This window comes from Lissotriton helveticus, chromosome 4_1 (assembly GCF_964261635.1).
Source record: "Lissotriton helveticus chromosome 4_1, aLisHel1.1, whole genome shotgun sequence".
Taxonomy (NCBI): Eukaryota; Metazoa; Chordata; class Amphibia; order Caudata; family Salamandridae; genus Lissotriton; species Lissotriton helveticus.
The window spans coordinates 1474613816-1474641380 of NC_136063.1; the positions used below are offsets into that span (position 1 = coordinate 1474613816).

General features: G+C 45.9%; 1 protein-coding gene across 1 annotated transcript in view; it reads left to right on the forward strand.

Annotated features, from left to right (window-relative positions):
* LY86 (lymphocyte antigen 86) overlaps positions 1-27565 on the forward strand; it is a 156265-nt gene that overhangs the window by 45276 nt on the left and 83424 nt on the right. The window contains exon 3 of the mRNA XM_078685820.1: positions 15811-15939. Coding sequence (XP_078541946.1) covers positions 15811-15939 — 129 coding nt within the window. The remainder of the gene's footprint in view (positions 1-15810; positions 15940-27565) is intronic.

Genomic DNA, 27565 nt, shown 5'->3' on the forward strand with positions numbered 1-27565 from the left:
CTTCAGCAGTTAGGCTGGGCTTTGACTTGGAGCTAATGGAGACTATTAAGAGCAAATGTTATAAGGTATCACTTACATAGGTTAAAGCATAATCATAATCCTTATTTCTGAAGCCTTTGGAGGCAGTCAATTAGTTTTTTTTCAGACCAGAGTAGGGGATATAACAGCTGTCGAGGTGCGCCAATATAAAGATTCTACTTAGCTCAAGTCTATGATACAAGGACTTTCCCAAGAATGTAGAGTTGCGTGCTATTTTGTTAACCTGGGGATCACAGAGCAAAGTTGCTGTCAAAAACAATCCCCAGGTTCCCTCGTTGAGGAAGCTCAAGCATAGCTCACTCTAGCAAATAGTTGCAGATTGCAGCAGTCAGGCCTCTCTTTTAACATAGCTTACACTGGCCACTGTATAGACTGAAATATGTATTACTGACAGATGTTGGTGCTCTCTTTCTCAGCAGCAATCAGAAATGTCACAAACTGCTCTTGCCAGAAATCTGAGATTAAAGCACTTGCATCCAGCTCTACTCAAAGCTTTCTTCAGCCGCTACTAAGTGCGATGCCAGTTTGCATATGACACGTTAGTCAAGTGTCAGTGATGTCTTTAGCCGTTCAAATAGGCAGTGGGAGAGTGCACCACACACATCTGCCTGTCTACACCGGTAGTTCCAGTTTGGAATCCAAGGGGCATATCAGCAACAACCGGTGATAATTATCGCTAAGCGCACTTAGCGCTAGGATAATTATCGCTGGCTATCGCTGAATTCCATCGCGGAGATAGCGTGCTATCAGCAACGCTTATCTCCAAAGCGATAGAAATCCAAGCTTTAGCTACGAAACTGTGCGATTATCGCTGGAACACCAGCTATAATCGCACTACGACAGACAATACTTTGCTGATAGGGCAGGGTGGACTAAGCCATATTATCCACCTCCCATTGGATATTATGGCTAAGTCAGCTTTGAAGCAGGTGTAATGAAACCTGTGTAAAGCGCGGTTAGCGCTACTTTTAACATCGCTAAGCAGGTTAGCGATATCCTTGTTGATTGGAGTAATGTCGATTAGTGACATTCTCCATGGAAGTTTGGCAAGGTACGCCCACTTTGCATCTCATTAGAGATGCCAAGCTTGGCGTTGGTGGAAAGGGCTCTAAGGCAAGGATTCACGCGATAGCGAAACGATATAATTATCGCCGCTTTTCGCCTGAAAACGGACGCAAAAGCAGCGATTGCGTTTTACTCCACCTTGATGATATGCCCCCAAGTCTTTTGCAAGTGGTAAACATCCTTTACAACGCAACTTTTACCACGCAGTGCCTTTACGATGCAACTTTTACAACGCAAACCATTACAACGCATTGCGCTGGGGGGCGCTCTAGGATAGGGAATAGGTTTAATGTGCTATCCAACACCTTCCCTACTATCCACGGGGACTGGAGTTGGAATAGTAAATTAAACTATTCACTATCCAGCGCCCCAAAGCACTATGCGTTGTAATGGTATGCGTTGTAAAACTTGCGATGTAAAGGTAGGCGTTGTAAAAGTATGCGTTGTAACGTCATACATCCTTTGCAAGTCAGTAATTGCAGCAATACTGACTGACAAAGTGCATTATTGTTATAAACCTGAGTATCCTTCAGGCACAGATACTACTGCTGAATATCAACACCAGCACTATCGTGTTATTACTAATATCAAAGACAGAAAATTTAGGGACAAAATATTGAAAGGTAAGGGCATATAGGGTAGTATAGATTTACTATTCATATCTCCCCATCTACATTCCTTGAAGACATATGTACCGCTTAGGTACATATATGTGGAGTTAGGTATACAAATCTTGACTAATTCTGGAACGAGTGCAACATTCAATATTTTGGCCATCGATCTCCTGTTTGTAAAACACTTAATAAATCAAGTACCTAAAAGAATATTGTATTTATTTAACATGATCAATCTGGCTGTAGGACTATTACCCTCAGACTTCCGGGTGGCCATTAAAAGAAAAGGTGGTTGATATGTCCAAGAATTTCATGCTTGCAACCCTTAGCTGCTTGCATTTTGAAACCAATTTACAATAATTACATCAGTTTCCTCTTACTTTCTCATAGCTGCAATGATTTTAAGGATTTTTTGTGCTCATGTTTACAGCTGTTGCAATTTGATCATAGGCTGTCTTTTCTGTCATGTAAATCACAGCCTTGTGCAATACGCTGATCCCCTTGCATTGTGTGATCGGACCCTACATTAGCTCTTCTGCATGCAACTCATGCAACCTACCTCTATATGTGCATTTTCGAGTATCATTATCTTCCCGCAGCTTCACTATTAAAGGAGTGCTCAGGCATTTGTTGCTCCTCATATTACCTCCAAATCCAGGCTTCCCCACCTACCATCCACTGCATGGACGTTGGTTGGATGTAAGTATCTTTCCCACTTTGGGTTTAGTTAAATCAAGGAATTTAGAATGTAGGATTTAGAAGGTAAATTTAATTAAGAAATGTTATCCCGTTGGATACATTCACACGCTTTATATTCTAGATTTATACTCAAGAGAATATACCCTATTCTTGTTCTCACTTCATTCTTTCTAAAAAAAAAGGTTATGACATTTTGTGTACACTCCTTAGATTTGTATCTATAAACTTAATTTGGAAAGCGTCGCATAAGATACAAATGCCAAACAGGATCCAGAGAAACTGACACAACTGTTAAGGCTGTGCAGTAAGAAAACAGTACAGAGCCTACACTAAAACTACCAAAATCAACATTCAGCTGCTGAATGTAGGAATGTGGGAATGTAGGACCTGGAAATACAATAGTAAAGTTAGGTCTTTTTGGAAAACTGACAATCACCTTTTCATTGGGATTTATGGGATCAGTTTTCGCCCTCACTCTGGCAATGCACTAATTTGATGGGTGTACTATATGAATCATTGTTTAAATGCCTTGTAAATACACTGAGGAAAGCAAAAAAAGGCTGGCAGCAGAGACTCGTGGTGCATCCGAAATTAATTGCCCAGTATCACATCTCAGGGATTTATAACATGATATTTCGATGAGATCACGCTTTTTAGAATAGATTGCAAGAGGGAATCGTACAACATTTTGTAATAAAGCCTGGTACGCAGCTGTGCCACTGATTACCTGTGTGCACAGCAGTTGAAGCCATGAATTAATCTTCTGTAATGGGCTCCAAAAGATATAATATAATACGGCATTCTCTAGGTCGCTATGATAAGCAATGTCAATGTATTCTCAGAATTGTAGTGCTATGTGAACACTCCAGAGCTTCATTTGTAAAACACAAACTACCAAGGCCCTTGTCAGGAGGCCTCTGCAGCTTGCACCACTCATTGCACCTATCATCGCTGCCAGTGACAGTACCAACACAATACTACCCATCACACTCTACAAGAGTGACAATTCAGACTATTCCATGCCCCAAACTGTAAAAGTGGCTTAGGCGGCAGATATTAGTCATTTTTAATGCATATTAAATTAATTAACAACTTTTATCGTACTCATCTCTGTATAAGACAACAGCGCCCCTTTGTGGCAGAATGTCACTAGTGCCCGTGTTGACAAATAAGTGCAGGTGCTGAGCACCAGAAACCACCTGTTCAAATTAAGCACTGGCCTCTCTTTTGCCCTTGGAAATTAGCATAAACCGATAAAGTCCTCCAAGCTCTAGAGCAGAATGAATTGAATGTATACAGCCAGACTTCCATTATCTTCCATATAAAGGTCACAGGTGTGCTGTGCTTAGATGACCCAGGTTATGCACTCTCCCACCTTAGAGTAAAGTTGTAGGTTAATTGTTAAGGAGGTTTGGCTCACTTGGAGGTCTGGTGCCATATACAGGTATGAAAGACAGAAGATGGCACACACTGACTTGGCTTTCTCGGAAGGGTGTCGAGCAGTGCTTAATTTGTGAAAGAAGGAGTGGCGGTGCCTGAAGCTCTGCTCAAAAGCTGGTGGTCTATGCAATTAAACGTCGGTGCGCTGAATACAAAGGCCAGTAGTCTTTAATCCTTTAGCAGACACTCCCTACCCCTTTTTCTCACTCTTGCAGGTTCTTGCTTTCTCCCTTTGTGACTGTTTTGCCGCATTTCTCTTCCTTCACCTTTCCGAACTGTGTGTTTTTCCCTTTCATACACTCGACAAATATCTGAGGGAAAAAAATAAGTGCCGGTCCCCAAAAATAAGTGCCAGTGGCCCCCACCACCAACCACCGGTTCAAATTAAGCACTGGTGTTGAGGCCCTTTGTGGTAGGAAAACAATTCTTTAAAAACAGATAGCCATAGAAACTTTTTATTAGAAATGCATCCACTACCACAAACAATGCCTGCGTTATCACAGGTCAGCCTTAACATGTTTATGCCTAGCAAAACGCGCAAAATTGTAACACCTTTCAATGGACAGAAGGCTGGATGAAAGAAAGAAATTGGCAATGGTAGACCCTGTCAGCCATGCAGCTTCCAAGCATTTCTGTTAGCTATCTCTGCATTCTGCATGCACTAACTCAATTCTTAATTACCCCCCCCCCTATTTTCCTCTCTCAAATGTCTCAGAAAGTTGATTTATTTGGTATGCATCTGAACTAACTGATCATTTAGGACAAAACTGATTATTTGATTGTTGTAAATGTAATTACGGCTAGTACATAGTTGGCAAAGAATAATTAACTTTTCCTCGTACTGCCTAATTACTCTCATCAAATAAAGACTTATGCTAGTACTGTTCATGGCAGCTGTACATATCATCAGGAAGTGACGTAGGTGCAGGCAGGGAAATGACCTTATCGGAATAATGTCACAGCAGTAAGATTGTGGAGCATGGAGGGGTCATTTGCATTTCAGCCTCGGCTTGAAATGCTGCATATCCTATCACAGCCCTACTGCGCTCTCAGAAGAAAATGTCTATTGGGAAGTCTCGCAATATCCATATTGGCCAATCTACCACTCAAGAGAAACTTGCAGCTTCGGCCCGCTGGAGAAGGAGAAGAATGAGTCAGGTGAAACCCAAAGGTGGATTCAAGATGAGAGGTACCTACAAGCAGAGGGGACATAGTCCATGCCACTCAGGAGTGTCCAGGAGGCATGGAAGACGAATGCCCACCGATGTCGGAAATGCAGTGGAGGTTGATAGTGTCCTTGAAGTTGCAGCTGTGTGGACCAGGCGATGCTGTAGAAGACCAGGAGCCATTCACGAGCTGTCCCACGAATGTCAAGGGCCAAGGGGCCAGTGTCCGGCAGGGGCACCATCAATCCTTGGCAGTGGCAAACAACGTAGTCAATGAAAAAGGTGCAGTGTAGGAACCAGCAAGTTCCAAGTGACTCACCACGAGCAGGTAAGTCGGAGCAGACCCCAAGCAAGCAGAGCAGCCCACTTAAGCCCAAGAAAACCCTCAAGAGGACCCACGGGCCTAATCGCAAGAGGACTTCGAGCAGCTCACCAAGGAAGAAGGTCCACTGTGCATAGGCAGCAGTAAGGACGATTATCTTGGCTGCATGAGTTGCTTGAGGTTAGAGCTTCTTGGGGCCTGAAGATCTCTGGAGGAGAGAGTCAACAAGTATTGGCAATGGCAAGTCAACGCAGAGCACAGGGGTTCTGTTCCAGCAGTTCAGACGAGGGATACTGGCCTCAAACTTGGTATGAAGACAGTGCAGGTCTCGAGGGAGTGCAGAGCCACCACCAGTGTTGCTGAGCCTTTTGGAGTCTGTGGGAGCCCAGGATCAGCAGACCAGTCAGCTGCACTATGGTGCCTGCAGATGCAGGGGAGTGACTCCTTCACTGCAAGGGAGATTCCTTCAGGTGTCTTGGATGTCCACAGGCCTGGTGAAGAACCTGTATGGAGCACAGGCAATGACGTTGCAGAAGACCAACATGACGACAAGACCAGGAGCAGCAGTAATCTTCCCCGTTGCAGTCTTTGTTCCCAATGCGAGGTCCACAGTGTCCAGACGGTCGAAGTTGAAGTGGTATGTGATCTGAATCTTTTCCCATGACAAATCTAGGGACCCACCCACAGGTAAGCCATTAAGTACACTTAGGAAAAGGTTGGGATGATTCAGGGATCCCTCCCAGAGGAGGGTCCGGACAGTGTACTTTATCCAGTTTCGCACCAGAGTAGGAGCCAACGGCTCCCTGAACTGGTTTGAACTGGAGTATGCAAGGAGGGCACCCAATGTGCCCTTCAAGCAGTCTCAGTGGTGCTGGCAATTGCCCCCACCAGGTCCCAATACACTAAACCCTGTCTGGGAGGGGGTCACACCACCCTGTGACAGAATACCTATTGTTCTGCCTTCCCCTGCTCGAGCTTGGCTCAGCAGCAGGAGGGCAGAAACGTGTCTCTGGTTGGCAGCAGCCCTACCTTGCTGTCCAGTTCTGGAAGACTGGTACCGGGAGCACTGAGGGCCTCCAGGCTGAGCTTTACAGTGCATGGAATCATACAAACATGTTTGATACTAAACATGACAGGGTTCGGGGCGTGGCTTCGCGGGCGAAGATGGTGGACGCAGCCTTCTAGAGCTCCCACCGGCCCGACATTAATCCGCTCATTTATCCTGGCTCCCGGACCTGACCTGCAGCCCCCAAAAGTAGACGTAGTGGTGAACGGCAGGGGTGCCTTCCGGAGCGGCTTGTGGAGGTCCCGGGCCCCTGGAGTGGCGATAGCGGCGGCGGCGGCCTGAGGCCTAGTCCCGGCGAGTGCAGCCGGGGCCTCGATTTTGGCGACTCCCGGACGGGAGATCCTGGCGCTGGCTCGCCGCCTCGACTTTTGGACCTGGCCCTGGGCTTCTGACTGGCGGCGGAGCAGGGAGTAGGAGCACTGCAGTGCCCTTTATCGCGTGAGTGGCTGCCCGTGCTGTGGAGGCGTCGACGGAGGGCTGCTGCCTGCACTGGGATCCAGAGACCGGGGCCTCGAGTTTGGAGGTCTCTGGCTGCTAGTGGTGTTGTCCGGAGGCGGCTTGGGCGGCGAAGCAGAGGGACCAACGGCGCAGTGGCCCCGGGGCGTGGTCCTGCCCAGTGTGCCTGGAATAGCGCCGCCGTGCTCGTTTGGACCGCGGACCGGCGGATGGCCTGAGGCTCACGCAGGGTGGTGCCCGAGACCCGAGGGCGTCCGAAGGCAGTGGTAGCGGCGGCGAGGAGAGAGAAGTTAGTGCTCCGGGGGCTCCCCTGTGGGTGGACGAGGGGTCGGGGGGCCGCGGCCCGCAGCCGGTGTGCCCAAGGAATACCCCAGAGGAATGGACAGTGGAGTGAGGGGGCCCCTACAGTCCGAAGCCTGCGGCCGCCCACTGGAGGGTCTGGAGTGGAACCACAAGGCCCCCTTGAAGGGCCCAACGTGACCGCACACACACCTCGGAGATTGACAGGTGCGGTGGTGTGGTGGCGGCGGTGCTGGGGCCTGGCTGATCCGGGCAACTTGGGAGTACCCTGGGGAAGTCCTCCTGCCGGGGCAACGGTGATCCAGGGAAGGGGCCGCATCCTGAAGAGTGGGTCATAGAGCGGGGAGACATTGCCTGGCTGGGACTACACCATATTCTTTGGACTGGAGGGCAGAGCTGCATAGGGGCCTGGGGTGTCACTAGACAACGGAGGACGACTGAATGGAGGAGCCGTGCGCCTGGGGGGCAGTGGAAACTATCGTGTGGAGTGGCCCTTGTCAATATCGGTGGCACGGTGACTCCCAGCTGATGCGTCTTTATCTGGTGAAAGCGGACTATAGAGGGCAGCCTCCCTGTGCAACTCAGAAATGACCAGAGGCGGAGGGGGCAGTGGGCCCGCCAAGCAGGGGCCCATTGATAAATACACTGGTCCGAGTGGGGGTCCCGGGGCACCTGGAGGCGGCCAGGGCACGGGGCCGGACAATGCGGGGCACATGGCGGCGATAACTCAATCCAGGGACATGCTGGACGCCAAAATAGGAGCGGTTGGGGCCGATGTGACTCTGCTGCGTCAGGACCTTCGAAATGCAGTGACTCGCATCACGGAGGCGGAATCCAGGATCTCGAGCGTGGAGGACGATGTGGGGACCTTAAAGCAGAAGGTGGCTAAGATGGCAAAAATTCAAAGAGGCCTTGCGCTCCGAGTGGAGGATGCCGAAGGGATGGCGCGCAGAAATAACCTTCGCTTTGTGGGTTTTCCCGAAGGCTGCGAGAAGGGGAACATGGAACACTTCTTGTCTCCGTGGCTAGAGAGCTGGCTCCCTCCGGATGTTCTCTCAAGATGTTTTGTGATAGAGCGTGCACATAGAGCCCTGACGCAGAAGCCGCCTGCCGGGGAGCGACCCCGGCCGGTGATAGCGAAGATTCTGAACTTTCATGACAGAGACACTATCTTACGGGAGGCGAGGGCAAAGGAATCTCTTACATTCGAGAACCAGAAGATAATGGTATTTCCGGACTATACTAAGATGGTACAACAACAACGACACTCCTTCATAGCTGCCAAGGCGAAACTGCGAGGCCTGAAGCTCCAGTATTCCTTACTTTATCCGGCCCGCCAACGGGTGATGTTTCAGTCACGGACCCACTTCTTTGATACCCCAGAGGAGGTCTTCAGGTGGACGGATGAGACGGTGAGGGTCCGGCCACATGCCCAACCGGGCTTGAATCCAGGTCTGTCAAGGGGTTCATCACAGGAGCGGGGCGACCCAAGTGTCCGGAGTAAGAGGCAGAGGAGGTTTAGGTTGCGGAAGCGCTCCTCCTCTCGCAGTGGAACACAGGACGGAGCGCCTGCTTACTCTGACCACTCCGGAAAGGAACATTGAAGGACGTTGGGGAGCCAGTTTGTCTGCTGGTGTCGTGGGCCCCTGCTGGGAGTGATCGGATGGCTGTGCTCCGCTGATCGGACAGTTAAGGGCTGAGTTTATAGAGACTGTTCGCTCTGCATATTCGTGGTTGTGTGGGGCTGCGGGGTGGGGTTCGGGGAGCTTGTATACAGGGGCTTATTGCCTCCTATGTAGGTGGGAGTTGGCGGGGGGGTTCCTCTTGGTTGAGTGGGTAGTTGGGATCCATTGGTATGGTTGGCCTTGGGCACTCTGTTTTGGGCCCGAGGTTGCCCATGCCATGACAGATACTTCAGTGTTCTATGAGGTATAGGGGTGGGGAGCAGGGGAAGGGGGACGGGGAGTTGAGGGGGGTGTTTTGGGGGGGTGTGGGTGGGAGGGTCAGGGGGGGTTGGTGGGGGATGCACGTGAATACTAATGCCTTGCTAATGATTGTGTTGTGTACTCGGGCCTGCTGCTGGGTGCTCATGTTTTGTGTCCCCTGGGATCATGGCTGATGCATCGACTCCGGGGCTCCCTGGGGCGTCCATGCACTTACTGAGTTGGAATGTTAGGGGGATGTTGGATAAAATCAAGAGGGGTGCAATTCTGCGATGGGGGAAGAGGGAAGCGGCAGATGTACTACTGCTACAGGAAACGCATATGATGGGGTCGAAAGTGCTTAGCTTGCAATGATTTGGCTACCAACAGGTTTTTCATGCTGGTTTTTCTAGGGGCTCCAGGGGGTCGCCATCCTGGTCCATCGCAGGTTGGCTTACGTTCAGGAGCGACAGTGGCTGGACCCGCAGGGTCGGTATGTCTGTGTGAAGGGAATGGTGGGTACGGAATCGGTTGTGTTTGGGAGTGTATATGCCCCTCCCCCACTGCAGTGGTCCCTGGCTGAGAGGTTGTTTGCGGTGTGGGCGGAAATCCCGGAGTCCCTGGCAGTACTGGGAGGAGATTGGAATGATGTGATGGATGCGAGCATGGACCGTCGGAGACCGCAGGGGACACCGACTGCTGCTACCCCCACCCGGTTGAGTGCGATGGTGGAAGGGTTGGGCTGGGTGGATGTTTGGCGGCACTTGCACGCTAAGGCCCGTGAGTATACCTATGTTTCAGCCGTGCATGGTTCCTTCTCGCGACTGGACTGTGTCTTTGTGCCCTGTGCGTTTCTGAGTAGGGTGCGAGGGGCAGATATTTTGCCTAGGGGGCTGTCTGACCATTCCCCGGTGGCCGTGGATATTGAATTGCACAGGAGGAGACAACCGTTTCGATGGAGGATGTCCTCATGGCATCTCCAAAAGGCTGATTATGTGCACCATATGCGGGGGGCGCTTGCCCATTATTGGGAGGAGAACCTCGGGGCAGACATGGATGTGTCTGTGGTCTGGGAAGCCATGAAGCCCACATTGAGGGGAGTCGATATAGCGTGGTGTGCGGCGGCCCGTCGCCGACGTAAAGAGGCCATAGTTGCAGCAGCGGCGCGCGTGGAGGTTCTTTAGCGGCGGTGCCAGGGGGTGGGAGACGATGTGGCGGTGCCGCTACTCCTGCAGGTACTATTGTCCTATGCGTCCGTGTTATTGGATGAGGCCCGACAGGCGTGGCTAGCCACGCGAAGTAGGATATACCAGTGGGGGGACAAGTCCTGTACTATGCTCCATAGGCTGTGTCAGCGTACTCTGCAGCCACTCACACTGCCGGGACTCACGGATGACGACGGAGTCATGATGACGGACCCGGTGGAGTTGACTGCTAGTTTTGCCCGATACTACGCGGGGCAAGATGCGCCGCAGGATTGCCTTCCGGCTTATGCGGTCGATAAATTTATTGCTGACCTGCCCCCGAGGGCCGTCTCTGATGAGACGAGAGCGGCATTGGACCTCCCTCTTACGGCGGAGGAGCTGGGTGACGCGCTGGGACAGCTCAACACCGGGAAAGCGCCCGGGCCAAGAGGCTTCCCGTGTGAATTCTACAAAAAATTCCAACTTCAATTGGGATCCCACTACCGGGCTGCGTTGGAGGCAGCGCGGGATCTGGGTCGGCTGCCAGCTGACTGGCGCCACGCTAAAGTGGTGGTGTTCCAGAAACCGGGTAGGCCACCCGACCGCCACGACTCGTATCGCCCTATATCTTTGCTTAACATTGAAGCTAAGTTGCTGGCAAAGGCGTTGGCAAATCGTCTTCTCCCCTACGTGGCGGACCTGGTTCACCCGGACCAGGCTGGCTTTATGCCGCACAGGGCAACGCGGCACAATATTAGACGGGCGCAGACGGCAGTGGACGCGATGGGGGCCACGGGGGAGCGGGCAGCCCTACTGTTGGCAGATATCGATAGGGCGTTTGACTCTGTGAGCTGGACCTACCTGTTTGCGCTCCTGCCCCATCTTAACCTGGGCCCTGTGTTTATTTTGTATCTCAAGCTGTTGTACACTGACATTACGGCATCGGTGCGAGTCTCCGGGGCGTTTTCTGAGAGGTTTCCAATTGGTCGGGGTACCCGCCAGGGTTGCCCGCTCCTGTACTTATTTGCGCTGGCCATGGAGCCCCTGGCCTCTTGGGTGCGAATCGATGAGCAGCTACGGGGCTTCAGGTGGGACGGGGGACTCACTGACAGGATCGCACTTTATGCGGACGACATCCTCTTCTTCCTCACGGATTTGGATAGATCGGGCCCACGAGTATTGGAAATTATGCGCGTATTTGGCGAGGTATCGGGTCTCTATCTTAACCCGCGTAAATCCACTCTATGGGTGCTGGGCGATGGGGCGTATGCGGGTTCCTGGGCGTCGGCCTTACAGGTGGCGGTCGGGGGCCTGATGTATCTTGGCGTGTTCCTGTATGAGTCCGCGGTGATCTCTTGGGAGCGCAATGTGATACCGGTTTGGGAAAAGGTCCAGTCGGACATTAGAACGTGGTCCCGGATGCCTCTTACTATATATGGTAGGTCTGCGATCTTTAAAATGGTCGCACTCCCACGCCTCTTGTATCAGCTGCAGAACCATCCACATTCGGTCGCCCTCAGTGGTTCCGGCAAGTTAATTCCGTACTGGGACGCTTCTTGTGGGCTGGAGGTGCCGCCAGAGTGGCGCTGCGTACCTGTTTCCTATCCACATATTGTGGTGGTCTTGCGACGTCTGACGTGCTGTCGTATTACCAGGCCTCCCACTTGTTAGTATTGAATGAATGGTGGTACGGAGATAGAGGAGACCCGGCCTATGCCTTAGAGCGCTCATTGATGGGTGTTAACACATCGCACACGATCTTGTACTCGGCCAGACTACGGAGGCAGTTGCCCCGTGCCATGCAAGTGGTTTTTGTGGTATGGCTACGGGCGCTGCGTCGCATGGGCTGGTGGGGTAGATTGACAGCGGAGACTCCTCTATGGAATAATGGGGGATTCCCCGCATTGGCCTCGCTGGCGGGGTTTGGCAGATGGGATTCTATTGGGATCTCTTCGCTGGGAGATGTTATGACCGGAGTAGCCCTCAAGTCATTCCAGGAGCTTAGAGACAAGTTCCATATGCCTAAAACCCAATTTTTCAAATACCTGCAGTTTCGCCACGCGCTTGAGCCCAGTTTAGTGGGTCTGGAGTCGTTGCCGGAGTTCAGCCCCCTGGAAGCGAAAGTTTTCATGGTAGACCTTGTGGATAAGAAGGTGTCACGTATTTACCAAACCCTAGTCATTCATTGTTCCTCTTCCCTATTTGCATTAAAGGAAGCCTGGGAAACGGACGTTGGACCCCTGGATGAAGATGATTGGAGGGAGGCTTTGGAGTCCCCGCGAGGGACTGCTATTGCGGTGCGTCTCAGGCTCGTCCAATTTAAATATCTGCATAGGGCTTACTATACACGGGAGCGGCTGTGGAAAGCAGGTTTGATTGGGTCCCCGGAGTGTTTGAGATGTGGAGCTGAGATGGGCACTCTGCTGCATACTGTGTGGTTTTGTGCTGCCCTGACCAGGTTCTGGACGGGTGTATGGGGCTGTCTGTCGGAGGTGTTGGGGTGGGATCTTCCCCGTACTCATCGACTGGGCCTTCTGCATGTGCTGGAGGGCATGGGGGGGAATACCTACAAGCGCCACCTCTTGTTGCTGGGTCTTGTCGTAGCCAAACGGGATTTGGCACAAGCATGGAAGAGTGATCGAGCCCCCCCGCTGATCGTATGGAAGGCAGGGATGGATTATTATATGGGGCTGGAGCGCCCAGTGTTTGAGGCCCGAGGATGCCCCCGAAAACATTACAAAATTTGGAAGAGGTGGGCGGAATATAGGGGTTTAACTCTAGTGCCTCCAGTGGAACCCGACGATGGTATAGATTTGGAAGATGGAATCCAGGCCTGAGGAGGCGCGTGTTCTCTGGTTTTATACGGACAGTTACTTAAGGCTTACTGTGATTACGTGTACAGGGTTAGGGAGGGATGAGGGGTGGGTAGGTGGGTCACTGGGTGGACGCGGGTGGCGGGGGGCGATAGGTGGGGTTGTTTGTGATTGGGTTTGTGAGATGCTCATACATGTTTTGATATTTGGCAGGGATCTCCTGACTATGGAGAACTGCATATATGTCTTACCTGATCAATAAAATAAAAATTTTGTTGTGAAAAAAAAACATGACAGGGTTCGTTACAGCCAGTTTAGAGATGGTCATCGCGATATGATGCATGGCCACTCTATATGTTGTAATGGCTGATGCACTTACAACACGGGAGAATGGACTCCGAAGGTTGCAGGGTTGTCCTGCTCATGTAGGGTTACCCTCCCACTAAGAACTAAGCACCCTGACTTCAGGATTGAAAGGCCTGTGTTAGAACTGGGATTTCTGGTTGGCTAAGGCTTACGCCAAACCCAGGCAGAAACCACCATTCTAGTCAGGGCAAGGGAGTCACACGCCAAGATAACCCCTGCTCACCCCCTTGGTAGCTTGGCACGAGCAGACAGGCTTATCCCGGAGGCAATGTGTAAAGCATTTGCTCATGCACACAACAGCAACAACACCTGCTAAAGCACATGAAGCACTCCCAAGCGCTAGAGACCTAAAAACGCGCTCCCAGCGCTAGAGGACAGGAAAAACAGAGCTCCCAGACATTTAGGAAAGTCCAGCCAAAATAAAACGCTCTCCCAGGCGCTCAGGGGGCAGAATCCATCCAGCCCCCAAGGCAAAAGATTCCCATAGCAAAAGGGGTTCCAGCATCCAGCAGGGGATCCCAGGAAAAGGGTCTCTAGAGTCCAGGACATCAGCAGTCCATCAAGTATTCAAGGGGCTGGGCAGGGCCCAGGGAGGCAAGCTTTCCCCTGGGCCCAAGCAGCAGCACGCCCCTGGCAGGATTCAACTCTAAGAATTGGCTTTTGTAGTTTGGTTTGCCCTGTTCCCATCATGCACTGGGACAGGAACAGACTAATTTGCATACAGCCAGGTTCTGAAACTGGGATGGTGCAGTGAGCTAAAAAACTGTGTTGGATCTAGCCCTGATCTCTTGACAGGGTGAGAGTATTCTGCTTAATTCAGAGACTCTGTCCCTCACCACCCCTTGTTGTAAGGATTCAAGTCAGAAACAAGAACATTTTGTAAGGGGACACAGCCCCTTTTTATACAGTGAATTCCTTTGTCTAAAGGTGCAGGGTGGGGGAACAACCAGGCGCAGCTGGTTTGGGAGCCTCCTTGATGAGCTCAGCCACCCCTCCCATTCACTAGTCAGGCTAGGGTCATCAGTCGCACCACAGGGGAAGGAGCCAGCATCGTGTGGGGAAAACCCAGCCCCATTCAGGACCCAGGTGCACTCCTCCCCTCACATCAGCATGCTAATCTCAGCACTCACCACTGGGCAGACCCATCCAGACATCCTGGAGCCAGGCTCCAGCCAATCACGTGTCAGCACACTCACTACACACGCACACCCATGTCTAGAAGTGGTACTTCCACACTAGACACATTCATGCCGCATACATCATTACGCAGCATTCAATCTCGCGAGTTCGCACATACCAAACTCGACCCTGCACTCCCCACACATCAGGAACTACCATGGTCACACATATTCCCCATGCATTCCTATGGGAGGGCAGGTCACTCACCACACATACACAGAGAGCTCACACACTTTACACTGTACGACAGTAAAAAGGGCGCAGAGACCTAAAATCACCAACACCAGGTTACAGAAACAGGCTAGGCAAAAGCAAAAAGTTTCGGGGTGAACGTGCCAAAAAGGGCCAGGTCCAACAGCCTGCCTTTGGGGTGACTTACAGGTTTTAAGTGCAGTGACCTCAGATATAGGGAAACCTATATCTGTCGTAAGTGGTGCTAGCACCAGCTTACACAGGCTGCAATGGCAGACCTTTAGTCACAATTTGAGTGGTCTCTCATGGGTGGCATAATTCATGCTGCAGCCCATGGGAGATCCCTGGTGTTCCTATGCCCTGGGTACATTAGTACCATATACTAGGAACTTATCAGGGCACACCAGTAGCCAATCTGGAGTGTACCTAAGTACTCACCATGTCCAATTTTTAGGGACGTAGTTTAAAGACTGGGTCCTGATTAGTAGGATCTCAATCATACTAGTCTGGAAAACATAATCACACAAGCAAAAAGTGGAGGTGACCATGAAAACAGATCCTACTTTCCTTCATGAGGTAAGTAAAAAGAAAATGCTTTTAAATGTATGTATGTTGTGTATGTGCTTGCATTTTTGGTGTGTTCATCTAAGAGGGAGTGTGTGTATGTGGGACTGTGTATGCATGTGTAGCCAGAGTGTGTATGTATGTGCGAATGTGTGTGTATGTATAAGCATATAAGTGAAAGCGAAGGTGATGGGGGTAAGTAAAGTCACTTCCGCTACCTCTGGCAATTTGGTGAATTGACTCCATACTTACAAGGTGTCTTGAACCACAATAAAACTACCAAACAAATCTTGTTGGGCACCCTGAAAATCTCTGTGAAAAGTACAACTGTTTTGTAAACAAACAGTTTCTTTCAGTACAAACTATTGGCTAGACATTTTGTTGCATTCGCCTGAATGTATTTGTCTTTTTTCCCATGTCTAGGGCGTGATGTCAATGTGCTCTTCTTCCGTGTAAATGGATATATAAAGAAATTAAATGTGTTTTCTGCAATTTACACTTTCTGCTCACTGGATTACCCAATTTATACTTTCTGTGGAGCAAAAAAAGGAGGTAAAGTGTACATTTTTTAACCATCTGGAGTAACAAAAGTAACACTTTTTAACATTATCAACGTCCAGTGAAGCATAAATGGTAATATGTTTCATATGTATGATTGAAGAATTTAAATCTTTTCTGGAAAAGCAAGCAGCATTTAATCTGGGTAACAATTTCTAAATACATTCAGTTATGCTGATTTCATCCAAGGCCTTCTTAGAGACAATTTCACAGATGAAGCAACATCTCATAACTGGTAGCTTCGTCACTCGCAATCCATTTGGTTTCTGTCCAAGGGCCTGATTTAGGGTTTGACACACAGGGTACTCCATTGCAAGGAAAGTGTGTATCCTGTCCGCCAAACCCTAGCTCTGCGCATCTCATTTAGAGATGCATGGACCATAGTTGTGCCCATATTGCAGCCCCCGTTGGCTCGGTTGACGGAAAACTTCCTCTGATGGCCCAATGGAGTAGGGACATTGGAGGGAGGACACCACACCACTGACTATATTTGAGGCGAACAGTATAATGTTTTTGTTTTTTCTGTCCATTACTGCCAGCGAAAACCTGGCAGAGAGGGCCAGAAAAACCATAATGACCCCCACACCATGGGAGAAAGCTACCGAAAATTCGAGTGCATTGGGCCTCCATTTTATATTCGCAAATGCGCACCTTTTTCCTCAGCTCAAAAAAAGCGGTGAACTTGCGAGTTTCTCGAAGAGCAAGTTTGTGGGATAGGGACAGTGAGAGTGGTTAAAGAAAGCCACAGGCTAGTCATAGAGGTAAAAAAAACACATACAGTACAGGATACTAAACACATACAAATTTGCAAATTTGAAATGAAGAGTTCAGAGATATTTGTGAATTCAAAAAAAGGATTAACTTATCAGGCCTGCAGTTGGGTGTATTACCTCTTGTGGTGCATGCATGACGGGGCGCAGCTCTTGACTGCAAGCCAGCCCTTGTGTCCAGCCTCTTGCATGCAAAACCTTGGCGGACCAGGACTGTGGCGGACAAGTAAAAAGATTGCCCACCCTTAGTTTTGACTCAGTTGACTGTCATGACTGTAAATGATTATTGCAATTTAATGAGTATGTACATAGTACAAAACCATTCCTACTATCAGTATTTTCATTTAACTGTTGATTTCAAATTGACTGGTTTTCCTAAATGATTTTCAACGGAGCCGTTTTCCATAGTTTTAAGCCTCCTATATGATGTTCTTCAACTTTTGCAACATTTTAATAATTAAAATGTTATTCTTTCTGTGAATGTGGTGTAAATATTTACGTTTATTTAGTTATTTAGCAGTTTCGCATAGTGCTTAAGTGTCCCAAGTATATTTCTTTAGGTTACTATTGTTTGGTTTGTTTATTCATGCAAAGCACATTCAGTTTCCTTGAAGGACTGCTTTGCTTCCTGAGAAAATCTACTGAAAGCGAGGCAAGGTTATTCTCACTGAAACCTTTTTACATCTGTGGTTCCTAAGCATAAATAATATGTGAGCTAAGTTAAAACCCTTATGTGTAGTATCTCTCCTCCAGGCTGTTTACCTCAAATATTGCTCCCTACAGAACGCTCACTAGCCTGACTTTTATGTTCCCTTCTCAACCCCTTATCAAACCCTCCTGCACGTACAATACCATCAGAGTGACAAAGGTTATCCAATTGGCAAGGTATAGTTCTCAACATTTAGCCACCACCCAAGGAAATCAGTTTCATGCAACATCACCCTTCCTATGTACAAATGCAATATACTAGAGCTCTTTCATCTGGCTTTCGGGCCTACCACAATATGCACTAATACCTGTGCAGATGCAAGTGGTATCAATTACTCAAAGCATACCAGAAACTGTTGCTATGCCCCTGGAACAACCCATACGTACTAAGACTCGATGAATAAGCATTTACCCTGTCACTTGCAGTGCCCAACTTTAAGGGGAAATACTGGGTTGCAACTTCTATGTTTTTGCTCAGCTTATGATCCATTTGATTTGATCCAGTGAAGCGTACTTATAAAGAGTTTTTGGGGTATACTTATGCTATACTCATTTAATCCTCCAACCGTACTGGGTCCTCTACGATTAGATGATCAAATCAATTTCATTTACCACAGAGGCCATGATCCTCCGATGAATCTTTCTACACCAATAGGAGGGGTGGAAATTAAGCCATCCAATGAGGACCATTAATTGACAGTCAACTGGCTGGTTAGAAATCAAATTTAGATACACCACTCTTAAAACCAAACTGTATATATAAAGAATATCAACATAAAGTTCAGTTTACATGTCACCAACTGTAGCATAGAATAGGCAGTCCAAAGTTCATAAAAACTAAGTAGGATCCAAATCTATCTTAGTCCATAATGCAATGTAGCATGTTCCAAATAACATCTAAAAAAGAAAAGTCTGTAAAGCGACAGAAGTTGAGGGCAAAAAAGGTCTGCATTTGCAAAAAAGGCAAAAATGGTATGTGTTGCATAAAAGTGAAAGACTTCTGTGTTGCCCCTCTTTTTGGGTTTCTTCTTTTATAGGTTCTTTGGTAAATTTCTAGTGGTGTAGCATCACACCACCATCGAAAGACCATCACATGGCTATGGTCACATCATCTCACCTAAAATGATTGAAACATCAAACTGGTTTCCAATGCCCATCATGAGAAACGAATCCTCGCAAATCCACGTAGGCCTAACATTGCTAAAAAGAAATACATAGCTGTAGTTTACGGTCAGAGTTAAAATTCAATTCCACGGGAACATTCCACTGTGAAAATTCGAAGAATAATGAAAATATGTCCAGAAGCAGTAGTGTACAGAACAAATAAGTTACATTACAACTGTAAAGAACGGTCTATCATATTAAATCAGGGTAAAAGTCAATACCAGTGAAAAAGCATCTTGAAAGAAGAAAGAAAAGCCTTTAAATTAGCATTGCATGGTTAAAAGAAATCAGCTTTTACTCTATCTAATTGTAATGAATTTAAATTAATTCTCACAAAAATGTATACGCTTGTATGAGTATTATCATATTGTATTAAACTTGACAACAATTTACGCATTCCGTGGCTGAGATATATTCGCCACTGGTACAGTCTCTTATTTAAACGTCATATCTTTACTGATCTTGAGTGTGCAGCTTCCATTTCTAAAAAAGATCTTAAAGAAGCGTTTCTAGCCCATAAAAATGAGAATAGGGGAATTTTAACCCGGTCTCAGCCCACTGTTGTTTTTTACAAAGAACTGAACCTTACAACTGGTTTTTAGGCATATTTGAGCGAAGTAACCATGCCTTCCCACCGCTATGTTTTAACACGTTTGCGGTTAGGGATTGTGCATCATTTAGTGGCCTTCCCGGAAATGAAGGGAAGCACGAGCTTAGTATGCCCATGCGACAATACATCTGTACAAAGTTCCTGCCACTTTTTATTGTTCTGCAAATGTTATCATGTTTTAAGGAAATTTTATTTGAAACCATTGTTTTTAAAATATAATGTTCGATCAACCAAAAATGCCATGAGGCTGTTGTCCCTCCTTGAAAGCCCAGATGCCTGTTTCTTTACTGCGTCCTATATCCTAAAATGTATTTCTGCTAGGAAATCAATTATACTGTAAAGATATTTATTTGGGAATTCCTTTATTTATTTTATATATATATATATATATATATATATATATATACATATATATATATATATATATCAATGCTCGAAGGTGTCCACCTTTGAGTAGCACGCGAACAGCAGCTTGGTTTATGTATAGATGAGGAAGGGGATCCACTCGTAGACGCCGCTCCGTATATATATATATATATATCCACTCCCAGGCTCCCTTCCTCACAGGAACCACTCGGACACCTCAGATGCTGTTGAAATATTTATTCAGCAAGGGAAAAACAACGCGTTTCGGGGATTAGCCCTTGATCACACTCGCGTGTACTACTGTCCACCATGTTTAAATACCACGTGTAAAAATACAATATACACCTCATGTGATTTACAAGTGCAACTGTGGCGGCCATTTTGTAATGTGCAATTTTGTATCTCATAAATACAAATAATCGATATACACTCAATTCCTAATGCAAGATCTTATAACTTTTTGCACAAATGATGATCCATTGATCTGTCAATGTTCTATCATAATTTATATACAATTTATGAAAAGTTTTGTTACAGACTGTGTTTTCGGGATTTGCATTAACAATACAATGCCGCGTCAAACAAATATTTGCAGCAATGATATCATAGCTGTTGTTTCACTTGTGTGATTTGATTTTAGAACACGTTTACTGTCTTGCCCAAGTGGGCGGGGTTGTCATTACGATTCTGCCCAAGTGGGCGATTGGCTATCATCCCTATTCGTTCAGTCCTTATGTACAAATTCATTCATTTCAAGTTCATTTTGTGCAGTTCATTTTATCTCCAGGCCGTCAGTTGCCAGATTTTCAGTGCTCAAAACATCTAAAAATAAAAACATGATTAAAATTACATTCAGCAAAACTGTATTCAGATAAGACCATATTATTCATATAAGTGAATTGCCAATTCTTTGCTAACTTTGCTAATATCCAGACCATTCGGAGCAAGACTTTCCAAATCAACAATATATTTAGACTCTAGTTTTCGTAGGGAGAGTTCACGATTCCCCCCTCTGACTCCCAAATTGACACAATCAATCACCACCATTTGTACCTGCTTTTCATCACTGAAATGATTCTCAGTGAAATGGCGGGATACCGGATACTGTCTGTTCTTGTTTTTAATAGCCCGCAGGTGTTCTAACACACGTTTTTTCGCTTCGTGTTTGGTACTGCCAATGTACCATTTTTGGCATGGGCATATTAAAACATAGACACAGTGCGTAGTGTTACACGTGAGATTCTTTCTGATTTTAAATTACCTATTAGAATTAGGTACTCTCAAGCTCTCACAATCTTTGCTGTTTCTGCAAGCTTTGCATTTCTTGCAACATCTAAAGCCAACTGGCCTTGAGGTGTCATTAGTTGTTATTGATCGGACATGGTTGTGACTCAGTTCATCCCTCAGTGATCTGCTTTTCTTAAATGTAATTTGTGGATTACTACTCAGATTCTTACTGAGGTGACTATCCGTTAATAACACATGCCAGTGTTTTTAAAAAAAATTGGCGCAGAGCATTGGCCTGTCCGGAAAACGTGGTGATGAATTTGATACATTCATCTTCTTTGTTTTGCAATTTGGGGTGTAGAAGGTCATTCCTAGTCTTCACTTTTACTCTTTCAACAGCTTCTTTGATGATCTTCTTAGTATATCCTCTTTCAAGGAATATTTGACACATGGTCTCTTGTTCACTTTGAAAGGAAACTTCAGTACTACAATTTCTTTTTGCACGAAGTAACTCCCCATAGGGGATACTGCGTACTAAATTGAAAGGATGACTGCTGTTTGCATTCAGTATGCTATTCCCAGCTGTACTCTTGCGGAATAGCTTGGAAGTCAGTTAGTCACTTTCTACTTTCCATTTTACTAAGCCACTCCATTTTTATCATTTTTCTTTTTATTTATTTTTTATTTTTTATTGAGCAATATCAGTAGAAATCAAGACTGTCAATTCATTCCAAAAAAAGTGAAGACATGAGATAACAATAATGCATTGGATAATTCAGTACAGAAAATACAAAAAAGGGCAGGAGAGAAAGCATTGTTAACCAATACAAATAAAAAAAAATTAAAAAAAAATAAAAAACGACATGAATAAAGTCAAATCAAATCAATTCAGATCAGATCAAGAGGGACATCTTACATTAGAGTACCAATCTGAAATTGGGGCCCAGATCTGGGCACCGAGGGCTCTGGATTTTCTTCCTCTCGTACTATATATAGCTACCTCCTGCTTGTATGTGGCAAGGAATCGGCTAAGCCACATCTGAAAAGTGGGTGCATCAGGATCCTTCCAGCGGGCGGCAAGTATAATACGGAGGACGGCGGTGCCTAAAAAGACAATCCTGCGTTCCTCCGCATTATAACCTAGAGATTCATCCTGACCCAGAAGATATAGAGTAGCTGAGGTTCTAAGACTCCGACCAAAAACTTGAGCCCAAAATCCCCCAATCATAGTTTGTAAAATATCAAGTTTGGGGCAATCAGCAAACATGTGAATTAGATTTGCTTGACCCTGTCCACCTCTTGGACAGCTATCATCTGGCCGCAAACCCCAAGTGAAAAGCTTGAACGGGGTATAATAAAGGTTATAGACAGTTTTGTAATATTGAGCTTTAAGATTGGAGGCTAAAAATAATGTTGCTGAGAGTGCCAGGGAAGAATCGATGTCCACATCTGGATATCAGAGTTTTAGTGCCCAGGCTCGCTCGACACGATCTAGGTCGTCAGCAGAGTATTCAGAAAGTGTATCATATATAGTTCCTATCCTGGTGGAACGTTTCCCAATAATAGAAAAAAAGTGAAAACTATCTAGATTGATGTTGAGTGTAGAGTGTAGAGTGTAGAGTTACGAATACTAGTGAACACTTGAATGTATTTTAGATAATCTGTAGATGGAATAGCTGGAGCCCTTCAAAGGATGGAGACATATCTTGTCCAAAGAAATCACCTAGTGTGTAGATGCCAAGATTCTCCCATTTCCGGGAGATGTTATCATTTAGACAAGCCAGTAGGATTGCGCTATGCCATAGAGGAGTGTATTTAGTGAATTTAGGAATACCCAGATGTTTAGAGGCAAGTTTCCATATTTTCCATGAATCTCTAATCACCTTGAATTTAATCTTTTTGTAGTATGACGCCTCAACTTGTCACAAGAATAACCCTTGGCATTTATCACCTAATCCAAGTTAAAAAATGGAAGTGATATGTGAATCTGTATTGGTCGGAATGATAGGTTTAATATTAAAAAGCGGGCCCATTTGCTGAAGCAATGTTGACCAAAGATATAGTGTCAAATTCGGGATAGCAAGGTCTCCTCTATGTTGAGGAAGAGTCAGTAGTGGTAAAGCTCTCCTAATTTTCCCAAAATTCCATAAGAACTTGGATATGGTGGAATCTAGGATTTTAATAGTGCCACCATCAACCATCAGGGGAATGGCCCGAAACAGATAAAGTATTCTCGGGAATATATTCATTTTAATATAGTTCGCCCTCCCTATTATAGAGAGGTGTAGGTTGTCCACCCTCCTGAGGTCGGTTTTTCCTTTTTTGATCAAAGGATCAAAGTTAAGCCGATTGATTTCCTTCACCTCAGGAGATATACTTACACCAAGATAGGTTGCATTTTTAACTTTATAAGGGCTATCAAACGAGGTATTGTTTGTGTAGAGAACCATGGTTTTATCCCTGTTTAGGGAGTACCCCGAGTAGGATCCAAACATCTGGGTAATTTGTTCTATTTCAGAAACTGCGTCGGCCGGATTGGTTGTAAGCACGGCGACATCGTCGGCATATGCCAGGATTTTAGTTGAATAGGGGCCCACCTTAACTGGCTGGATTACAGGGGAGGTGAGTAGCTTTAAAATTAATGGATTAATAACCAAAGCAAATAGTATCGGAGAGCATAGGCACCCCTGCCTCGTGCCTCTTTGTACCTCTATAAACTCCGACTCAAAGCCGCCGATGGAAAGTTTGGCCCTTGGATCAATGTACAAAGCTTTTATGGCTTTAATAAAACCGATCCCAAAGTTGTTAAATTCCATGATGTCCCATAAGAACTGCCAAGATACACGATCAAACGCCTTCTCGGCATCGAGTAGGATCATCGACATCTCTCCCCCCGTGGCACCCATGATGTCAAATAGGGAAATGGCTCTCCGGGTATGGTCAGTCGTGCCCCTCCCGGGTCTAAAGCCATGCTGCCACAGGGATACACGATGCTCGATGACCCCGCTCAGCCGATTTGCAAGAATCTTGGCATATAGCTTTGAGTCGGAGTTTATGAGAGAGATAGGCCTATATGAAAATGGAAGCTGAGGGGGCTTCCCCTTTTTAGAGAATATCGCTATGTTGGTATTTTTCCAAGAATCTGGTGATGTTGAGTGGTACTGTACCCCCAGAAACAGATCTAATAGGTAGGGTAATATCTGCTTGCCTAGTGCCTTATATAGGTCCAACGGAATTTTGTCGGGACCAGCGGCCTTACAATTAGCGAGGTCCGAAAGTGCCAGTTCAAGCTCCGTGATTGAAATTTCCCTTTCGAGGTCTTCCTTAACTGATTGATCGATTTTCCTAATTAACTCTGGGTCATGCAGCCAGTCATTAAGGAAGGTTTTCGTATCTCTGGTAGGCTGATGATCGTCTTCTCTTTGATAAAGCTTTTGATAGTATTTTTGCTGCTATTGTTAATTTGCACTTAAAATGTACCTTCTTGTCATACTAAAACTTCGATAAAGAAGAATCATATGTACAAATGAATTGATCAAGCAGTGAATGAGATAAGCACAAGTCACTTTTGTATATATTGTATTGCAACTATACTTTGATAATTTAATTGTCCTGGCTTCATCGTTCAGTGCCTATTATGCAGTATCTAATAGAAAATGTAATTTATGTTTTATGTATGCTTATATGGATGTTTTACACTCCGAATAAAGCTTTGAATTTAATTGAATTGAGTATTATCATATGAAATGTCTAATGTTGAAATATCCTACTTACACAAGTTTTTTCACATTATCTCGTAAATGCACGTTTTTCAAAATATAAAATTCTAAACTTGCTTAAATAGTTTCATATTCTATATCATCTCTAATATCAGTGTGTATAATATCAAGTTTATATTTCTTTTCGAACAAATGTTAGCATCAATTTTCTAAATGATGCATAATAGCAACAGGCACCATTTTACTAAGCCACTCCATTTTAACGCAAACTTCCATTAATAAGCATGTTTCATTAGTACAACTACATTTATGTGTATTAATATTATTCAACATATGTTTTCTTCATATCATTTTTCAATGCACACTTTTACGATGCTTCTACTTGACTAGTCTCTGTTTCATGCATCCCGATCTATTGAGTGTAATGTAAAATGTCAACCTTTTCGTTTCTCTATGTATAAATGTGTCATGTATTTATGATTTTCAAAATCTCACTTAAAGGTCCCATACTAATGTTGTAGATTAAGAAATACATGTATGGGTGATCCCTAAGAGTGGAAATCATTTAACTTTAGACCTACCAGTGGAATCTGAAAAACATGGCTTGGAGGAGACTGAAGCTGTCTTTCTAATTCTCAGTGAATTGATTGAGAGTAGGATCCTGGTTCATGCTCATTAACAGTGTATTAGCTCAACCTGAATATACACTTTCTAGTAAAGTCTCACTAGTGCATGTCAGCTTCCAGATGCACTTCACAACTGTTCATCTATTTTTTCTTGTGCTTATCATAGCTGTTTATGCACTAAGCAACTGCGTTTTTGTTGTTCTCTAGAGCTATGTGTATTCATTTTGCTTAGATAGGATTGAGCCAGACTAATACTTATACTATACGGGGCTGTTACTTGGAAATGTAGAACTGTGGCAAAGTAACCCCCAGCTTCACCCTCCCACCATCATTCTCGTCCCAGAATAATGGAGGATGCTGATAGAACTTCTGTGCAGCAGTGCACAACCTTCACTATGCGCTTAGGGACAGATCTACAAGGAAGTGTCGCAACGTGGCACTGCAAGCCCTTTGGCTGCAACACGCTGCAGCACTTCCCAAGCACAGGGATGCAATATATTTACAAGAATATGTCGCATCTCTGTGCTTCCCCCTGCGCTGGTGCACAAACTGCAGCCTTGCGCTGGCACCCTTGCACCATGGTGCAAAAGATGCAGGCGTCGTGGGGAGATTGTTTTTGTGCAGCTTCCTGCACAAAAGCAATCACTACAGGCATTTTCCTCTTTCAATGCATGCTGTAGAATGCAGCACACATTGAAAGAGGAAAAAACGTGGAGAAATAAAAACATTTCTCCTCGTGCCTCGCTACGCCACTTCTAGGGTGGCGTAGCATTCAGACGCATCCCCAGAGTTACGGTTTCTCGTAAATCTGGAGATGTGTCTTGTTCCATGGGTGTTGCGTGGGAACACCCACAGCAACACCCATGGAATGCCCCTTAAACGCAAAGTGCTGCCTGTGAAGGGGCTGTATTTACAAGGAGGGGAAAAGTCACACAGGATGTCTTTTTCTGTTCTTGTAAATATGGAGGAGCCCCTGGGCCACCAGTACGTCACAAAAAGTGGACTGGTGGCAAATGGGGCTTGTAAATCTACCCCTTACTTTCCTGCCCAGGCATAACATGCACCATAACAACCTTAGGGAGGTAGGGGAAGCCTAAATTACCTCGATTAGTCCCATATGGTGCTACCATTTTTAATGTTTCGCTGGAGCAGGTGGGATCACATAAAACATTCTGCCATGTAAAGCACATTAACACGTTCCGTGTCTATCAGCAGCTCCGCCTCATTGTCACTAGTTCATCAGATACTAAGTCAATGTGATCCATGTTTCTATTATGCTGCCTTTTTTGGCTCCAATGCTATCTGAGTCCTGCTCCTTAATGCGACCAGTGAAGGAAAACCTGATTATCTTCACAGGGCTATGTGATGCTGGCATTTAGAAAAGGCAATCACAGAGAACATCCCACAAGTAATGAGGAAATTCATTTCCTTAGGATCAAATTGTGTTGTATCAGCACACAACTGAAGCTCTGCCTCCCACCTCAGTGTTCTACCCTATTGATCAATCTCAGCTCACTGGCTAAGATTGGGACATACCTGGGCTGATGCATCCAGCTGTTTTCCCGTTTACACCGCCTAGTAATCAGTGCTCCGTCACAATATAACTCAACATAGGCTGATAGTTGTCACTCACTCTCTTTCCATGCATTCAAAATAGCTCCATTGTGCATCCTAAACCTTCCACCTAACCTGACCGCCTTCCTACAATAACACCATTGGACACTAAAGACCCAGCAATGGAGCCTAACAGGGAATCTTGTGAGCAGAGTTGCTCCTTATTTAATTCTACATAGCTAAGTTCATCTTTCAGGGTGTCAAATTCCTGATTCACTGGTGATGGGATTGTAACTGACACGGAAAACCACCACTCTTGGCTAAATGTGTACACAAAAAAAATCCCAGCAATGGGAAAATGCTTGTGGAAATTGGTACAAAGCACAGAATTCAGATGTTATTCTTCATTTATGAGTGTAATGCCACCGTATTCGCGTATGCTAGAAGTACCAGTACCACAGTATTGTACTTACAAGATAAAGAATGCCATCAGTGGAGGAATGCATCTCTGAGAATTGGGCCATAAGTAAGGTATTTTGCTAATGCAGTGTCTTGTATTTGTGCACCCAAATATCAGGGACGCAGAAATACCTTGTATATTGGGTCCAATACAGCTTACACTGAAATACTGATTGCCACTAGTTACCCATTTTTGTGAAAACCCACCTAATCTTTCTTAATCTTAACAAATTGTTTATTATGGTTTAAAGTAAACCATAAATATTTTGCAAAGAAACTATGTAGTTTAACTATACAATTCTTTAACCCCAGAGAGCAACTACAAAATACAAGCTGTTCATCATAACGTTTCAAAATTGATATGACAGTACTTCTGGTACTTGACAGGGCAGACTTTTAAGCCTTTACACTGAAACA